Source organism: Echinococcus granulosus (assembly GCF_000524195.1).
Source record: "Echinococcus granulosus chromosome Unknown EG_S00026, whole genome shotgun sequence".
Classification (NCBI taxonomy): Eukaryota; Metazoa; Platyhelminthes; class Cestoda; order Cyclophyllidea; family Taeniidae; genus Echinococcus; species Echinococcus granulosus.
The window spans coordinates 979,269-987,991 of NW_020170406.1; the positions used below are offsets into that span (position 1 = coordinate 979,269).

General features: G+C 42.4%; 2 protein-coding genes across 2 annotated transcripts; one reads left to right on the forward strand and one right to left on the reverse strand. All coding sequences in view use genetic code 11, as the record gives it.

Annotated features, from left to right (window-relative positions):
* Positions 1-252: 252 nt before the first annotated feature.
* On the reverse strand, positions 253-715 carry EGR_04330 (hypothetical protein; the record flags this gene model as incomplete). Its single annotated transcript, XM_024493579.1, has 2 exons — positions 253-327; positions 509-715. 2 exons carry the CDS (start codon positions 713-715, stop codon positions 253-255), a joined length of 282 nt encoding a protein of 93 aa, XP_024352087.1.
* A 4,598-nt stretch (positions 716-5,313) lies between these two features.
* EGR_04331 (hypothetical protein) lies at positions 5,314-8,006 on the forward strand (the record flags this gene model as incomplete). Its single annotated transcript, XM_024493580.1, has 3 exons — positions 5,314-5,545; positions 6,483-6,598; positions 7,806-8,006. The coding sequence occupies 3 exons, from the start codon at positions 5,314-5,316 to the stop codon at positions 8,004-8,006; spliced, it is 549 nt and encodes a 182-aa protein (XP_024352088.1).
* Positions 8,007-8,723: the final 717 nt, after the last annotated feature.

Sequence of the window (8,723 nt, forward strand, 5' to 3'; positions counted from 1 at the left end):
ATTTTTTTACCTAATTTTGATCTAGAAAAACTCACTATGGGGCATTGCCCTATAAAATCCCCAAAAATTGGCGACGATTAAAAGGATCTAAAAAACAAAATAAGTTGCCTGCAAGCTGGCTCTGCTATAAAATTAGATGCCGAATTTATTGTCATCAACAAAACAGACACTAACCCTTATATGTACATTTACAGTGACACTGATATTGCTTATAAACCATTTCATTATCTCCCTTTACAGTTCGAGGGTAGCCTATCCAGCTGCGAGCAATTCATGATGTCCAAACCACGAGAGTGGTGGTGGCATGCAACAAGTAGGTATGCAACTCTAAAAGTACATAAAGAACGAGAATCACGCAATTGAATAGAGACGATAAGAATGGTATAAATGGCGACACATCTCAGCACGCAAATGAGTAAACGAAGCAGAGACAGTTGGAGAAATGAAATTCGTAAGCTGGCCATGTTCGCATTCGTGGAAGTGGGCACCGTAGGATGATGATGTTTACAATATGTGGAGAAGAGTGCACAGTCGTCTGTGGTGATGCCGCAATGTGGGAAGCCATGGGGATGGTCGTGCTTGTGGTAGACGGAACCCACGACTGAGGCTGCTTTTCCTGGCACTGACGCTGGTGAGGAAGCCACCCAAATGCATGGAGGTGGAGGATCCAACCGACGGTGTAAAAGCTCTCGCCTACTACTTGATTATTCAACATCAACCAAATACCACCTGTTCAGATTATCTGTAGCAATTACTACGTAAATAAATAACTGAGCATCAGATCTCAAAAGGCTTTTTTACAATGCCGAAGCAGCGATGGTGATGAGTAGTATATACAGGATTTACCGGCTGCTATGAACTAATACTATTTAGCGTTTTAAATCAGCAGAACACATCCTCCTAGAGTTCCTTTGGACGCCGCTGACTGTGTTTCTATAATTTCGTCCACTTTTTGATTGCCACTTAACCTCATGTAGTGTCGACTTCATGCTGCTGTAAAAACATGATCAATTGGTATGTAGGTAGGCAAATTCATGTATTACACGTAGCGTCCATTTCTTTCAATGGGTCCAGAGAAGGCAATCTCTGCTCTGCGGGATATCATAGAAGTGTGTACACATCCCCACAGTTGAAGCTCTTCCTCGGCCGTGATGTTAATGTACCAGTACCGCTTTAAGTCCAAATTTCATTATGAAGTGTATACTATTCTCTTCTGTGTATCATGCTCGGGTTAACACGGACACCATTCAATGGATATTGCTACTACTCGTATTTTAACACAAAACGTACCGGTCAACTCACGAATTCCACTATGTTTGCAGTCTACATGCTTTGGTTAATGTTGCCCTGTGTGTTAAGTCGTGTCGCCTTATGTACTGTACTCAACGGCTCTAATCATTCGGAAGATTCACCAATGTCCCGATAAATCGGTACCTCTGCTCAAATTATGGAGTCATGCTAAATTCGTTTACTCCAGTCAGTTCTCTTAAGGTAGCAGAGTTTTAAGCTGTACGAAATTGGAACTTAAGTGGTTTTGATGCTGATAATTCGAAAGAGATCTGAAGGGTGAACGGAGCATTTGTCTGCTAAAAATAGTAAAACATGCATCTCAATACTAAAGATCGGAAAAGGTGAGCAACTGAATAGCTAGCGGGAAATTTGAAAAGGTGAAAGTGAGTGATACATAAAAGCTTGACAATGAAAGTACAATCTGAACGCACCAAGGGTCGTACTTTTGAGAGTAAATAACCTCCTTAAAGTTACATATAACACTCCTGTGATACTACTCAATGGCATTAATGGCGTGCAGACCAGCGTTGCCTTTTATGAAAGTGGGGCAATGTTTGACGGCATACATGCTGGAGAATTTGACTCTTTCCACAACAATCGCAAGAGCATTTGTGTAAATATCTTATTCACTATCACCCATGACAAGGCGAAATCGCTTGCAAGGCGGTTGTGTGTATGAGGGCACCAGTTGTGTTTCATATATTATCGTATCAATAATGCTGTTGATCTTGTCTTCTAATATTAAGGCAGAGGCACACAGACATCGAAAGCCTCTACCAAAGCTGGAGTCAGATGCATCCGACAAGCTGCACAGTAAATGGAAAATTTGACAGCTTTCGTGTGTGGTGATTAGGACTACCCATGCAGAGATGACTGACGTGCAGGTGATTCTTAGCAAATCACAATGTCTCCCAGGAGTGCGTACACTTCTATTCCTCCTACGTGCTTGCCTTACTCCATCCACACAAAGTAGCTGTTCGTGCACCTGCTTGAGTACGTGAGTGCCCCTGTACACACTGTGGCTGTGGTGGTGCGATGAGCACCACAGATACCAGTAACTATGACTGCCTCCACATGTCACCTTCAAAGCAGTGATTGCTTGCACTTACAATTTGCCTGCTTCTGATAAGGCGACGTTAGTTAGTATGAAGTAAAAGCAAACAATCAGTAGATCAACTAAGTGTTTCCAATTTTTAATGTGATATTTTACACTCTGGATTGTAAGAAGTTTTGTGGTTTTATAATAATGCACTTCTTGTCTAGCACGTGCTCATCACCTCCCTTCACCTCGTCGACTTGCTGAAACGGTTCCTCTACCCGACACCTCTCTTGGTCCTTAATAACATTAATGTGGATGCACCATTGTGGCGAGCATTTATATATTTAGCATAATGTTATTAAATCAATCTACAGCAAGGCGTCATTTGCTCTAGTCGAGAGAAATCTAGAAATGCTGCCTTAACTAGACGCGTTAGATTTCGACTGAGGTAAACTGATGTGTTTACAAACAGGAATGCATTTTCAAATGAAGTGCCTTGTGTTTTTCGTTTTAAACAGACAGCAGAATCAACTAGAAGGTAGTTCTGTTCTTTTCACCTAAAGTTGCGCGCCGCATCAGGTGCTTGGCAGTGCACACTCATTTTTGCGTGAATGCAATGAAAGGTGTGAAGATCACAAGGAAAATACCATGGGTCAAGGTTAGATTCGCAATTCTCCTGAAGCAATTCATAATGATGCTCTAACTTAAAAAGAAGGGAATTGTAGCAATCAGCATGGCTATTGTCTCGAGTTCTTGGCATTTGCAAAGTGGAGCAATTCTTTAAGCACTTCCACTCGTAATTATGGGCATGTGTATAAAGTGGTGGAGAGAATTGTAAAGCGGATCCCTCCCTGAGATAGAAATGTCAAATTACTCTTCCATGAAATCCATCAGTGCACTGTAATTCTTTCTCATACACACAATGAAGAACATAGCAGGTATATTTGATGAGTGCTCATCGATAAGTAGACTAACTTTTAAATAATGGAGCATACTTTTGAGCATCTGAGTTGACCCATGTAGAGGTGATGTACTTGAACATCCCCTAAAATTATTTGCCGTGCTTTCTACTCTTTCCCATTTCTATCTCTGTATTTGTCCTGCCTGTCGTTTTGTATTTGCGTTAAGAAACTACCTGCTCCTCAACCTCACTTCATATTGACAAAGTTATGTCGCGATTCACTGAGAGCGATTAATCCCTTAGGTGTGGCATGATTGCCCTCACTGATAAATCAGGTGATGCTGCACTTCCAATTCCTGATTCAAATGCATCCATGCACCGCTTGGTTTAGTAGATCCACTTTGAGGCTAACTGTCCTGCCATTTGTACCCTATTTTAGATTGACAGCATCGAATTCGCAAACAATTGCAATATGCTTAGCAATGAGCATTGCATGAAAAGCATCCCATTTATTGCTAAGACATGCGTTCCACTAACTGCGGTGCCACTTACGCAGAAAGGCAGTTGATGCATGCGTGAGCTAGTTGCTTCAACACTCATGATCATGACAAAAGCCGATTATCAGCAGGTTGACCACAAACCGTGTTGGCTGATATAATAACAGTCTCAGTTCTCTCTACTAATATATGGAATAGGTAAAATCTCAATCACATCTACTGCAGCCTCTGGCTTTGCTTATATATGTGCATCATTGTGTGACGCGTAGGCCAAACTAACACGCTCATGCGTAAACTTCAGTGCTGATGAAGCCCATTCCCTTGAGTTACTTCACCGAGATAAATTGAATCTTCTACAGGTTAAAATAGGCAAGTCTTTCCATTTGCTGAAAAGCCGATTTAATCCAAGTCTCCTTGCCTCTAATCACATAGCCGTGAAAATATGTGCGCATTCATTACCCCTGTAGTCACATGTCAGACCGTGGACATATCACCAGTGATAGCATCAACCGATTCTTCCACAAATTTATCCAAGCATTGCAATTTGGGCAAGGCCTTTGATATTCTCAAGAAGATACTAAATGCAGACGTACAATAGTTAGATACTAAGTTGACAGTGGTGATGCTAAAAGCCAGGAGAGAGATTTACTTTGTGTCAAGGCTTATGGAGAAGCCTCCTCATTTCATTGAGTTTGATGAATAAACGGAGAGCTGACACCCGCTTTTCAAGTTTCCCTTGGCTGTAGTTAGTGTAGCTGATGTGAAATGTTTACTCCTGACTGGCTTGAGGTATACTACGGTGATTCATTATGGTGGTCCCTGTCCATAATTAGGCAAGCTCACAGTGGAATCCTCTGGTTGCCTAAGCCCTCTCAGAATCAAACGACTTGACTTGATTTACCCTGTTCCATAAATCAACACGAAATCAACTGCAAGTAGGTGGCAATTTGCACAGGCAATACAAGCTAAAATTATGGCAAATGGAATCTTGATTATGAAAACATTCTACCCATATCTTGATCAATGTGAGCGCTGGCGATGTCGTTATTTTGGACGCTTAACTCACATCGAAGTTGATCTGCAAATGTGCATGACAGCTGCCTAATTTGACTAGGCGTATTTAGGCTGCCCCCAGTTATCCGGCCTCTTCTGGCCCAATTTTAGCTGTTAGGCTAAGAGGTTATCTCGGTTACAACCCACCATCCTCGTTTATTTTACTCACACAGTGACACAAAGGTTGCTCATTTTGTTTCATGGCACCCAGTAGGAAATCTTCAGTAAGATTAGCAGCGATACGAGCCATCATCTTGATTCACTCAGGACTAACTTCAGAATGCCTTATACATAGCCGTTTTGGGATGTGTGCACCACTTCCTTTCCTGTGCATACCTCACTTTGCTGGATCTTCCGTCTATACGAATTGCACTCCAATTCGGAAGCAAATAATCAAAGGCCAGAAATTGAGCTAGTGCATAGGTGATCCCGTTAAGTAGATGACATGCTAAGTTCCACTATCAGTTCCCCAAAGAACTAGCAAATAACTTTCAGCAGTTGGAATAGCGAAGCATGTTTCACATCTGGGAAGGATGATTTTGACACGATTTGTTGCATTTTTGAACGGAACATCAATTTCATTGGATTGTAAAAGGTCTACAAAGGCGCAACAGTGTTTGCCAGATGTTGGAAAATGGTTGTTTAAAGCGAGCGGGGCTGCCGGTGTTATTAAGAGTGTCATCTATTTTATAGAGATGCTGCAAAGATGCCATTCAAATTTATGGAGAATTGCGTATAACCAACTACTTATTTTCGACGGCCAATGTACATTTGATACACTGCTACGCGCTTGAGTCCAAAAGAGCACACATGCAACACTTTTTAGCATGATTCAAGTCACGCAGTCCTCAGTGTTCGCGGCACTGCGTTCCGATTCCTCGGGACCATCTATCGTGTCACGCAACTAACTTATTATTATCACTCGACCTTATTACGGAAAGGCCTACTACGGCATTAACAACGAAGCTACGCCAAATACTTTGTCAGTCGTGCGGAAAGTGGCACCCAGTTCCATGGATTATCCTGTTGTAAAAATTGACCATTTCTTCCTCGTTTGCTGGGATTGGCCTTCCTGCGGAACTGACGCTGCGACTGTTTGAGCATCAAGTAGGGGTAGCGTTCAGCTCTTCCTGTGTGGTGGTCGCAGAGTCGGTGGTCCGCATGCGCATACACTCCATTCTGCCCCATCTTTATAAACGCCAGTGACGATGACTTCCGATGCATGATAGTGCATGCGTGCTAACTGATCTGATCCAGATCTGCATTACTACTTTACATCAAATATAGTCAATTCTTCCTATTTTGGCCTGTAGCTTACTCCACTATTTCTTCTATAACGAATTATATCCACGAGCAATGAAGGTAGCTTTTACACATTGTGCAGCACAGTGAGCACTGGCGATGGGCAGTGAAATGCTTTTCTAGCAGAGGTGACATAGGCGTGGATGCAATCTTTCAGTGGCCGATTCATTTAAGTAACGCTCATGCATCCACAATCCAATAATGTCCTTCAAACTGCGTCTAGACTCCAAGCGCGATGGTAGGACATTTGCCCATGCAATCTCGAGGGGTCTACAGCAAATGCAACGTGCGCATAGACGCCGTTGACCCCATACGATTGACCGGCCATGATGGCACTCGTAGCTGTTCGTCTACATGCCAGACACCATCTGCACGGAATAAACTTCGCTGGCTAAAATAGCGCAAATATCCAAAGTAAAGGGAAATCGTGGCATTAGTAGTTACTTGGAAATTGAGGACGTTTGGTTGAGTATAGCATTTGAAAAGACTAGAAATTTTTCTGCTCAATTGACGCAAGTATGCCTTCTCTACATTAGCAAGAACAATGAAGCACTTTTCCTAATCTTATTGTAAATTGGTTTTATGATTTGAGCTATGAACGAATCAATAAATCTGCTTGAACTCAAAATACCGACGCTTTTCCCAGTGCATTCAGCTTGTGCCATCATCACTACCACTCTCTCACCGACCAACAGTCGTGGGTGCATGTGCAGCTGACTGCCTCGACATGGTACTTCTTCATTACGCCGATTGAAGTGTCCGTTAGCTTCGTTGTCACAGAGACGAGCACTAGACGATGGCAACCTGTGTTGTCTTCAATGCGCATTAGGAGGTTTATCTCTCCTCCATGGTGTACGCTATTCATTTTAGCAATAAAAATGTATGATAATTGATTTGTTTGCAAGGAATCTGGGCGAGGAATTGGATTTTATAAACGAACATTGCAAGACTCTTGATAAAATCACCGTTTTTTGAATATCATTTACCATAGTGCTTCCGGACACAAGAAATGCCTCCGTTCTGGAAGACTTCTGCCTAGGCCTAAATGATGGAGCCTATAGTGTTCCCATGCTGGTTGTGGGATTGAGTAGCATTGATCATGCCAAGCTTTGTCACTTGATGATGTGATGCATTCCATCGTAGCCCTTGTAGTTAAAATTGCCCTACAGGACGTTTCAGCACACAACACTACTGTGTTGCTGCGAGGAGGAGAACTGAGCTGTCGAAATTGCAATGCGTGTACAGGATTGACTGCATGGTGCCCGAAATTCCCACCAACAGATTCGCATCCGGTTAGATGACCCCATCGGATTACGTTCTTCCTCAATCTGTGGTCATTAGAGCTATCCCATCGTAGGTTAAGTGCTGCCAGGAATGAATGCGAAATGCATGAATTTTAAACGGGATAAACAGAGTAAGAGCATTTGCAGTGCAGATATGTGGCTGTCTTTGTGTTGACTATGTCAATGGAATGAATGAATGAAGGAAGGAATGAGCGAATGTGCGAATGCTGAGCAGAGGAGAGGTAGCAGCTAAGTGGTGACCAAGTGTCAGGTTATGAGACTGAGCTCTGCTGTAAAGTAAATACTGGCTGCTAACAACCCCAGTCTGCAAGAAACTCACCGATGCAAATTATCCACTTATTCATATTCATCCCCGAAACACACAAGAATTGCTCACCATCTCATGTGCCTCTCAGTCTAAAAATTGCAGTCACATTCAGAATGAGTGCATTCATCACCACGACACATTTACTGATACTATCAGGTGGATTTATAATTGGCCAATCTGGTATGCGCCAAATCCTCTTTATTTAAATGCGCATCTATCCGTACGAGTGATTCAGCAGCCACAAATCAAATATCCACCTGTGGCAAATTATAGAAAGAGAAGTAACAAGGCAGCATTGAGGATGATTGTATAAGGTCAATCCTACGCTACCTGGCTCAGGTAGATCACCGGAGTAGCAGCCAATAACACGCTCTTGTTATCATAGCCAAGCTAATCGCGACCTGGAAATGAGCAACTTGTGGATGGTGGACTTGCATAAATTTTGCCGCAGTGCAAGTGTTGTCCTCCTCTCCGTGGCAGACGAAATGCACGACTGCGTTTGTGCTTGCACCAACGCTGGTGATAAAGCTGACGATTATTGCAGAATTTGACGATCATCCTAATGGTTTAAAGCTTTCCTCACTCCTTGCTTGCCTTAAACTTGATTCGAATGCAATCGGTTGCAATCATGTCTTAAATTTGATAATCGTACGACTATTACCCAGCTAGTATCAGAATCATGAGTAATTTGCATTTCTCATACCTGATAACAATGCAAAATGACAATAATAGAATACATACAAGGAGAGTGCACTTCCTTTGCACATAGGAGAGCATTTACAGTGTTTGCTAATTAGAGCTAAAGCATCTCACACCTTAGAATGGCAACGCAAGCTGTGATGCCGGAATTACAAAATGGAGCATTTAATTAAGCAGCCTCACTTCCGCGCAAACTCAAAGGGAGAAGACAGCAAAGCATATTAAGAAGCAGACTTCTTGTCGATAGAGAGATGTCACGTTTACCGTTCTGGGGATTAATTAGTGCGTCACATTGTTTCCTAAATTAGTAATGATTAGTCACTTAGCTGAA